General features: G+C 46.9%; 1 protein-coding gene across 1 annotated transcript; it reads left to right on the top strand.

Moving 5' to 3' along the window:
• Positions 1-6,267: 6,267 nt before the first annotated feature.
• LOC148110302 (uncharacterized) lies at positions 6,268-7,836 on the top strand. Its single transcript, XM_087861876.1, has 2 exons — positions 6,268-7,090; positions 7,157-7,836. Exons 1-2 carry the CDS (start codon positions 6,280-6,282, stop codon positions 7,834-7,836), a joined length of 1,491 nt encoding a protein of 496 aa, XP_087718002.1. The 5' UTR covers positions 6,268-6,279.
• Positions 7,837-10,672: the final 2,836 nt, after the last annotated feature.

The following is a 10,672-nucleotide window of genomic DNA, read 5'->3' as shown; positions in this document are numbered from 1 at the left end:
AATTGAGAAAACATTTTGGCAAAAACAAGCAAGCGTTCCCCAGTGTGTATAATTGCCTGGAAAAGATTTATAGGAGCAGGAGGAAAAGGCAGAGGAAACGCACGCCATCAACGTTAGGCCGCCAGGATGGTAGAGTTGGAGAGTGGTCTGGAGGAGAAGTTTCTCTTTTTAAAACAACAACAAGCATGCATGACTCGGCAATTTGGAAAAGAAAGTCTAATATCAAGACTTTGAATATTGCTGATTTTCAGTAACTCTTCGTAACATTGCCCATTTTGTAGCTTGCCTTCGAAGCAATCAGTTTTGATAAGGTAAAAGCCAGATTTAAGTCTGCTGTGTGCCTGTCACTTGCCCACTGGAAATACGTGAAACCATTTTGCTGAAATTACCCCTGATTCTTGGGGTCCGATTAGACTTCTGGCCAAGAAGGACAACTTTCCATCCTGCCCTTCCCAGATCTGGACTGATGCTGCGTCCATCCTTGGGGGGCCATCCCCCCAGAATTGAGATGGCCCCTGTCTTCAGCTCCTTGGATGCCCCTAGCTCGGGCCATTTGTTGTGGCTAATGTTGGTGCTGTGGCCAGGCACCTTCCTGGGGTTCCAGTTGTTTCATAGAGATAGGAAGAAACAATTGTTATCATTTTTATATAATACTTTTAAAAAGATTAAGGCATTTTAATTCTTAGATGTTATGTGTTGGCTTTCTTCTGCTTGCTAACACAGTTCCCAGGGGAGGAGACAACAGGGAAAGCACCCATAGGTCCTTTCCTGGGCCGCAGAAGAGGATTCAACACAGCTGTATGTGCTGGGACTTGCTAGAGTCACAGAAATGGCCTTGAAGAGAATTTCGATCCTGCCTCAGCTTCCCTCATGAGCAAAGGAGGAAAGTGACCCTCACAATTTCTTGGAACTTCACTTTTTAACATTTTAAAGTTTGCTTTACAAAGCTTAATTTAGAAAATGTGAAGGGGAAAAAAAAAAAAAGATCAGTGCCCATAATACTGCAATCTGTCCCTCCCAGCGGACATGTGACATTTAGGGTCCTAATGTAAGAGGCACATTGTAGAACACTGATGGCAGAGCCAGCCTATTCTCATTGTTCTCAAAGCCACTGTGTGTCTCAGTCCAATTATAGACAGAGCAAGCAACTCCAAACTAAAAACAAAAATGGGGCCCGATCAATCAGAATTAATTTTACCTAAATGATATTTGAGATGCACCAATATGGCTTTGTGATTAGAGCCTGAAGCTGGCATCCTCCCTGCAGAGAATACTAATGCTGACATTCTAGTCCCAAGTGGCACTTGGCGTCATCACCAGCAACTGCCAACCCGAGCCCGGCAGTTCCCGCTGGAAAACCAGCTTGTCAAATGTCGAGAGCCCTGTGATGAGTCTGCATGGATCCATTTAGACCTCCAGCTCCTTCTCGTTCATATTCATCACAGTTGGTGTGAATTCACAAGTGACGGTGGCATGTTTCTGTCAGTTCCTAATGCCTCTTAGAAATATGGGCATTTTTAACAAGTGCTTGCCTTCGGAAGAGAGAACACTTTGTTAAAATAGGACACATCCAGCAGTCTTCCAGCTCATCTGTCCCCGTTCACCGTGTCACTATGCCAGCATTGTGTGGACAAACCCCTCAGGACACATTGACTGCTTTCATAGCTCTTCCTCTTCCTGATGCAATAGCCATATTTAGATGGAAAGATAGTACTTATTTCTTCAATACACGGAAGAAGAACCATCAAGGGCAGCATTCTAGCAAGAGATTTAAGAGAAGTGGGAAAGGACTGGGCCACGCTTCTCTCCCCTTCTCTCTGTGGGAGGACTGGTGTGATCTTGGGAATTTGCTAGAACAGCACAGGGAACTCCTGGAAAGAATAGCTGCCCCTTCTGTGGATCAGCACCCCTGTCTGGGACTTCCTGGAGACTTGGAGAAGGCCCAGGTCTCCAGGTGAGCACCTGTTTGCACCGTTCACCATGTCACCACCTGAACAGTCCAGCTCCTGAATTTCTGCACCTCAGTGTCCTCACGTTTAAAAGAGGGATGAGCATCGAGATACCAACTTCATAAAGCTGGCATGAGACTAAATGTCCCCACAAAACTTTTAACACAGCACCTGGCATATTTTGTGTACTCAAGAGATCCTAACTGCTATGATCCCTACTAATAACATATTCAAGTTTTCCACTACTAGACCCTTCCACAGAGCTTGTCTTTTTCCTGAATTGGTCATGGGTATTATATTTGACCAAAGATACACATTTATGAGAGAGTTTCCAAGGGGTGGAGATGCATTGTGTCCATAAAACATTTTTCTGCAGTTCTTTCTTAGATGCCCTCATAGCCTTGCCTGCTTCAAATGCAGTGGGTAGCTCATGTCTGCTCTAGCGATTAGAAACACTACACCGGGAGCTTAAGGACCTGATGGTTCTGACAGTGTGACCTCCTGGCACAGAAAGTCATTCAACCTACTAGCCCTCAGATTCCTCAACAGCACTATAAGCTTTACCAGATAATCTTGGAGATTCTTTCCAGGCAAAACTTCCAGTTCAACAATCTTATAACCCAAGCTTTGGAGAATTCGCCTGCCATGTTTGCTCCTCTATTCCCAATCCCTCTCACAGAAGACAGTAAACAAGCATTTGTAGAGTAAAAACATGGATAAATATAAAAGATCCACTTGAGAAAAATAAATCCGATCGATCCTTTTCCACTTGAAGAAAAAAAATTATTATTCATTGATTAGATACGTCAACAAAAATTAATATTTCTGTCCATTTTATTGTGATGCCTACGTATTTTTTTGTAATAATTTTTTATTATGTTATGTTAGTCACCATACAGTATATCCCTAGTTTTTGATGTGAAGTTCCATGATGCATTACTCGTATATAACACCCAGTGCACCATGCAATATGTGCCCTCCTTACTACCCATCACAGGCCAATTCCCCCCCCCACCCCCCACCCCGCCGAAGCCCTCAGTTTGTTTCCCAGAGTCCACAGTCTCTCATGGTTCATTCCCCCTTCTGTTTACCTCCCATTCCTTCTTCCCTTTCTCCTTCCTACCAATCTTCCTACCTCTTATGTTCCATAAATGAGTGAAACTGTATGATAATTTCTTTCTCTGCTTGACTTATTTCACTTAGCATTATCTACTCAAGTCCCATCCATGTTGCTGCAAATGTTGTGAAATCGTTCTTTCTGATGGCTGAGTAATATTCCATTGTATATATGGACCACATCTTCTTAATCCAGTCTGTGTATTGACTGTATAAAGCAATAATAATGCCTTCTTGTTTTTAAATTTAAATTCAATTAGTCAACATATGTACATCCTTAGTTTTTGGTATAGTGTCCAGTGACTCATAAGTTGCATGTAACACCCAGAGCTCATCACATCACCTGCCTTCCTTAATGTCCATCACCCGGTTACCCCATCCCCCCACCCAGCTCCCTTTCTGCAACCCTCAGTTTGTTTCCTGGAGCCAAGAGTCTCTCATTGTTTGTCTCCTTCTCTGATTTCTTCCCATTCAGTTTTCCCTCCCTTCCCTTATGATCTTCTGCATTATTTCTATATTCCACTGCCTTCTTAGGCTTACAATAAATACAATAAAATATAGTTCAGCAATGATATGTAGATTGTGGGGTTAGTAAATGAAGTTAAAGTATACTAGTGTCCTTATTTTTTCTGGGAAAAGATCAGAGGCACTCATTTATATTTGTCTGCAGTAAGTCTAAGGACTTTTTACCTTTGATTGTAGTTACTAAAAGAATAGTGAGTGAATGTATTACTTCCGTAGTGCGTTGAATGGTGGCTCACAAAATGACATGTCCGCATCTTAACTCCTGGACCTGTGAATGTGACCATATTTAGATATAGAGTCTGCACAGATGTAATTAAGTGAAGGATCTTGAGAGATCATCACAGATTGCTCAGGTGCACCCTAAATCCGATGATAGGTGTCCTTCTAGCAAACAGAAGAGAAGACGGACACACAGAGAAGAAGACTGTAGGACAACAGAGGCAGCTATTAGAGTGACAATGTCACAAGCGAAGGAATGGGAACAGTCACCAGAATCTAAAGAGGCAAAGAAGGATTCCCTCCTAGAACAGCTGGAGGGAGCATAGCCGTGCTGACTCCTTGACTTCGTGCTTTTGGCCTCTGCAACTGTGAGAGAATAAGTTTCTGTTGTTTCAAGCCACCACATTTGTGATAATTTTTTACAGTAGTCCTAGGAAACGATTTCAAATTCCAAACTTATAATGGGATAAAGAATTTTTAAAAACTAAAAAAAAATAACTTCTCTTTATCCTGGTCACAGAGGTGACAAGGAATTTGCAATATAGAAAACCAACAATGGGCTTGTATTCAAAATATATAAAGAGCTCCCATAAATCAATAAGAATAAAAACACAGGGGTGCCTGGGTGGCACAGCGGTTAAGCGTCTGCCTTCAGCTCAGGGAGTGATCCCGGCATTATGGGATCGAGCCCCACATCAGGCTCTTCTGCTATGAGCCTGCTTCTTCCCCTCCCACTCCCCCTGCTTGTGTTCCCTCTCTTGCTGGCTGTCTCTCTGTTGAATAAATAAATAAAATCTTAAAAAAAAAAAAGAATAAAAACACAGCAAATAGAAACATAGGCAAGAGATTTGAACAGAGTATACTCACGTGGTCAACAAATACATGAAATTTGACAGGAATTTCAAATTCAGCTCCAGGGCTGGGGACTGGAAGGCCACCATTTTCATTCTCATCCTCTAAATCAGTGCAGAAAATTTTCAGCCATGAAAATTTCAAGCCATGAAGAGCAATTGTGAGCAGATTACTTGTCTTGGCCCCCTGTCAATGGTGGTGTAATTCCTCACCGGGCAACACAAGGCAACAGGCCCCTCCCCCAGAAGATTAGCATGAACATTCAGCCAACGCCAAGTTCACCAATCACAGAGACCCGCAAAACTCCAGTGCTAGGGAAAAATAGTACGTAGAATTCATGGTTTTTCCCCATGATTCTTTAAAGTCTTTCCATTTTAATATTTTTCTCTTTCCTTATTTAACCAATTTCTTATTTCATCAATTCTTTTTTTTAAATCTTTTTAATTTTCATTTTTTACACTTACATTCTCTCCTTTCATTGTATTTAATTTTATTTTTGTATATATATGTAAGTTTTTCTTTCTTTACAATTTTGAGATGTAGTTTCTTCTAACAAACTGAACAAAATACACTCAGGATGTAATGTTTAGCTCTGTTCTGTTCACCTGTCTGTTTATATTCCTTTCTTTTATTTCTCTCTTTTTTAAAATTTTCATTTTCACAGTTACATTCTATCCTTTCATTGTATTTAATTTTATTATTGTACACATATCAGTTTTTCTTACTTTACAATTTTGGGATCTAGTTTTCTAACAAACAGACCAAAATACATACAGGATCCAGTGTAAGGCTCTACTCAGTTCACCGGTCTGATTATACTCCTTATGATTTTTTAATTTTTTTACTTTTTCAATTTCAGATCTCTTCTGACTTATTTATTGTATATTTCTCTGGGATCGTTGTTGCCATTTTGGTATTGGCAAAGTACCAAAAACTCACTTCAGAAAAAAGAACAGGAGGCAGTACTGACTGCCAAGGACCTAATCAATATGGACAAAAGTAAGATGTCGGAACTAGAGTTCAGAATAACGATTATAAAGATACTAGATGGGCTTGAAAAAAGCACAGAAGACACTAGAGAATCTCTTTCTGGAAAAATAAAAGAACTAAAATCTACTCATGTTGAAATCAAAATGGTTATTAATGAGATGCAATAAAAAATGGACAGAGATCCCTTGGACATTTGCAGAAGGACCAGGGGTCCCTGCAGCAGAGGGGAACTTCGGATCAGGAGAACGGGCCTCGCCCGGGAAGGAGGGCTTAACACTCTGCCCCGACATCCCTGTGCGCACAGACGGACAGACCCGGCCCTGCCTTGAGCCCCTAGGTTTGCTGTGGGGCCAGGTGTGCCTGGAGTGGCTAAGCTCCAGGCTGGGATCAGCCCTTCCCACCTGCCCCAGTGCTTGGGTGATTGAGACAACTCTCTACTGCACAGCAAAGTCCGGGACAACTGTTTTCTAGAACCTGGCTGGTCTCCCCTCCCCCGGCCAACTGCTCTGCTCTGGTTGCCAGGCACTGGTTGACCTCAGAGGTGGAACTCTCCGCAGGGTTCTGAGCGGTCAGTTGTGGCCATAGGATGCTGGCACTCGCAGGCATTCCTGTGGAGCCCGACGCAGCCATGGAGAGCCCGCCTTCGGCCAGCGGATCCGCTTTCCAGCTGGTCCTGGAGCACCTGTGGGGTGCGCTGCAGCTGATTTCTCGGAGCTGGAGACCCAGCCCAAGTCTCCTCTCTGTGTTGCCCTGGGCGATGCTGGTATGCACCGTGCTGCTGGTTTTCCTCGTGAAAAGACGACTCACTCTGAGAAGTGAGAAGGCGCTGGGCCAGAGGTGTTCTGCCCACCACGACGTCTGTGCAGCTGGCCGTGAGGACACTGGCCTAACCACACAAGCCAATGACGCCCTCCAGCCACCCCGGGTGGTGGCCAGTCCTCCCACTTTACAAGCCTTGTGCTTGTCCGCGATGAACACAGACCTGGAGACGTTGCTATGTTGTGACACTGTTGACTTTCTGAAAAAGGCATGGAAGAGCCAGCCTCCTCCACTCCCCCAGGTCACTGGTGAAGAACCCATCCTAAGAAACTCAGAGAAGGACGGAGAACAACTTCTGAGGGAAAGAATGAATGACTGGAGTGGAAACTCTTCTTTTCCAGAACGACCAGAACTGTTCAACCCAGAAGTTTTGAGATGGAGGCAGAGAGGGCAGGAGAAGGAGGGGGAAGAAAGGCTGGAGCCGTCGAAGGCAGGCATGGAGCCGGTCCCCGAAGATCAAGCCAGCCGGTCACCGTCCAGGGCAGGACCCGGGCTGCAGGCCGTCCCCTCGCCCAACCTCGCTGCACATCACGCCGGGGCCGGGACCTGCGGAGTCCAGCCGAAGAGGGGAGCAGGAAGTGGCCATCACCCCGCCCATCGGGCCGCAGTTCATCTGAAGGGTGTCACTGATGATGCTGGCTTCCCTGGGTCCCCTCCAAGTCCCGACGGCCAACAACAAGCCAGAGCCACACAACCGTGGGCAGAAAGGGCAGAGATCGCAGTGCTGACACGACGAATACACAGTCTGCAAACCCAGGAAGCGTCTTTGCAGGAGGAAAATTCCCAGCTGGACCGTGAGATTCAGCAGCTGAAGCTGAAAGTCCAGAATGTACCGGATGAACAGGACCAACACATCCTGCAACTTCACAGGAAAATGTTTCAAGGGGAAGATCAGTGCTTGGCACTGAAGAAGAAGCTGGCCGGCCTGTATAGGGAGATGAACTTCACGCACCAGTTTCACAACCTCTACAAGAAGAGGGCCCAAGACCTGGGCGAAGAGCTGGAGAGAAACGCCTGCCACCATCACAAGACTGTCGCCTTCCATCAGGACAGAGTGGCTAAAAGTTGGGCGGCAGCTGTGACCAGCAAGAGAAAGTTCGAGGAGCTAAGGGAAGAAAACGATCACGTGAGGCAGATGCTGGCCGGCGTGGAGTCCCACTGCCCGCCTTTCCTGAGTGACCCTCTGGCTCCTGCAGCTCCGCCCGCAGCCCACAGAGGCTGGCAAGTGTCAGGGGGGTCCCAGGAAGGAGGGAGGTCCCCCTGGGAGGGCACCGAGTCCGGGGTTGCCAGCAGGAGGGACTGGGCTCAGGGCAGCCGGGCCCCGAACAGCCACAGCCCGGCTCAGCCTCTGCCTGGAGTTCTGTGAATCCCGTCTCCCTGCTCTGTCTCTGCTGGGGCTGCTACTTCTAAACTGATGCCACAGTCACTGTCAGCGGTAGAGGCTAGAACTCTATGCTGCTGGTACAGACAGAGCTTTGTGCCTATTCTCTTGAATACAGAATTTCCCCATGAGAGGATTTAGAATTATATACTGTAGGTATGGTATTCGGATTTAAATTAATGCCACGATGACCTAAGACATGTCTATTGTTGACATGGATAGAGACGTTCAAAACAAGACTTGTTTCCGTGCGCTAGGACCAGCGTTACGATCTGCAGAACTAACTCAATATTGATGTGAATAAGATGGGTTTGGCTTTAAAAACAAAGAGAAAAAAAACTTAAACAAAACACCGTCTCACTCAAACTGTACAAAATAGTGTAGTCCTAAATTCAAATTTTAGTCGTAAAACTCATATTTTAGTCCTAAATTCAAATTTTAGTCCTAAATTCATATTTTAGTCCTAAATTCATATTTTAGTCCTAAATTCATACTTTAGTCCTAAATTCATAGTTTTAGTTTAATCTTAAATTTATAGATAGAAAAACTTAAGAATTTGCAACCATTTCTTCCTTGTTATGCAATTTTTTTCTTAATCTTTGTTGTTTTGTTTAAGATAGTATTTATTGTTTAACATTTATGAATTTTATGCAAAGTACCAAGTTTTCTCTTGAGGACACAAGCATACTCCCGTGCACGTGGGCGTGCACACACGCACCCCCCATGATACAGAATCTAGACTATTGTAGTTGTTTTGTGACTACCTGAAAATGTAAAAATAGAATTGAAAAATTGAAAAATTGCTTATAGATAAATAAATTACTGAAAAGAAGAAACGTGTGTGTGCAGTGTGTAAGAGAGGAAAGCCTCCTTGGTCTCCCTCACAGAGAGCACAGTGCCTTGATGGACCAGGGATGACCCCAGGCAGGAGCACTTCTCCCACACGGTGCAGAGGAGGGAGGAGGCCAGGGGACAGTCCCCAGCTTTAGCAGAGAGGAGGGCAGGACCAAGGAGGGGGCTCCCAGACACCAGCCAGAGGGGGAGGTAGTCCCACTTCTGATCCTGGAGGGAGGACAGGGGAGTGGCATCAGCTGAGCCCAGTGGGGGGCTGTCCCAGGAATGGGACAAAGTGCCCCCCTCTGTCATCCAGGCCTCCGTGGACTGCTGGTGCAGGGCAGCCCCTGAGGGCCCGGAGTGCTGGCGGGGAGTCAGCCTCAGGCACGGAGCAGGCAGAGCAATTTGGAGAAGCACCCGCACACGTGACTCTCTGACCCGAGGTGTGCTTGTGTGTTATGCCTTCACTCGCACCCACATGTGTAGTGAGTGTCTCTGCAGCTTCTCCCATGTCTTTGGTGCTGTTCTGGCGCGTTGGGTACAGTGATGGAGAAAACGACCCAGTGAGGCCCGAGGACCCCCAGTTCTTATGCCCTACATAGTAAGGGACAGGCCAGGGAATCAAGAACAAGGGGACAAGGAATAGCAATCTCTGCTCTGCGGAGAATTCCAATAGGGTGATGGCGAACGGGGTCAGGGGCCACACCCAGAGGTGACCTTCAGCCTGAGATGAAGGTAAGAGGAGGTAGTCTGGGAGGGCAGGGGGCAGAATGTCCCAGGCAGAGAGCACAGGAGTATAAAGCCTGAGGGCTGTGCTCCTGGGGCTGGGGAAACAGGGCAAAGGTGACAGGGAAGGGGGCAGGGAGCAGGGCCGCTGCACAGACTCTCCCTAGTGCAGGGTAGAGACACCAGGGGCGGGTGTAGACCTGGAGACGGTGGGTGGTGGCTGGGCACGGGTGTGATGTGTGTTCTGCACAGATCTGTGTGACTATGGGGACAAGGGAATGGGGGGGGGAAACAAGGGTCTGCATGGAGCACTGGGGTCTGGCACTGGGGTCGTCATCATGGAGATGGAGGAGGAGGAAAGATTGGAGCTGGGTTTGGGCAGTTGGGGTGTCAGAGGCAGGAAGAAAGACTCCTTCCTTTTGTCGGATCCCTGTGTATTGTCTGGGTGTCCTTTTTTTTTTAATTCTTTTTCTTTTATTTAATTTTCTTTTACTATATTCTGTTAGTCACCATACAGTATATCCCTGGTTTCTGATGTAAAGTTCGATAATTCAGTGGAGTAGGCGTGGAGCAGGCCTGTCCACTTGGCCTCCCACCGGGTGTCCACCGTCCCTGATGGCCCTCATGAGCAGGTGTTCTCATCTTCCAGCTGCTCCCTCAACAGGGATCTCAAGGGCAGCTTGGGAGGGGCTGGAGGGCAGGGTGAGGATGCCCAAGGGGGAGCACATCCTACCTGATCCAGCCGATGCTGCTACCAGTGGGAACCATGAGAAACAACTCGTGTCCTCCCACAGAGTCACAGGCCACAGGAGAGAGAGGCTAGGGACTGGACGTGCTCAGGACTGTGGCGTGTGCCCTCATTGTTGGGCCACCCCGGCTCTCTAACTGTCCCTGCTGTAGGCTGGGTTGGGATGGCAGGACCGGAGGGCTGTCTGGAGGAGGCAGCCTCTGAGCTGAATACTGATGGATGCGCACGAGTTACCGACGGTGCTTTCACACTTTAAGGAGCATATGAATCTCCTGGAGATCTTGTCACAGAAAGATTCTGGTTCCTCAGGTAGTGGAGCTGAGACCTTGCACGGCCCCCGTGTGCTCTCTATGCTGGGACCAGACATGGAGGAGCAAGGGTCCTTAGATGAGGATGGGATAGGAATGGGGAAGCTGGGCGGTGCAGGGGCATTTCTGGCAGAAGGCACAGCACATGCCAAACACGGGGCAAAGAACTGCCTAGTCTGGGTGAGCGCGGCACGTGTGTGCAGTA

Source organism: Ursus americanus, chromosome 4, assembly GCF_024610735.1.
Source record: "Ursus americanus isolate L20-20 chromosome 4, mUrsAme1.1.p, whole genome shotgun sequence".
Lineage (NCBI taxonomy): Eukaryota > Metazoa > Chordata > Mammalia > Carnivora > Ursidae > Ursus > Ursus americanus.
This window is presented reverse-complemented; position numbering and strand designations above follow the sequence as displayed.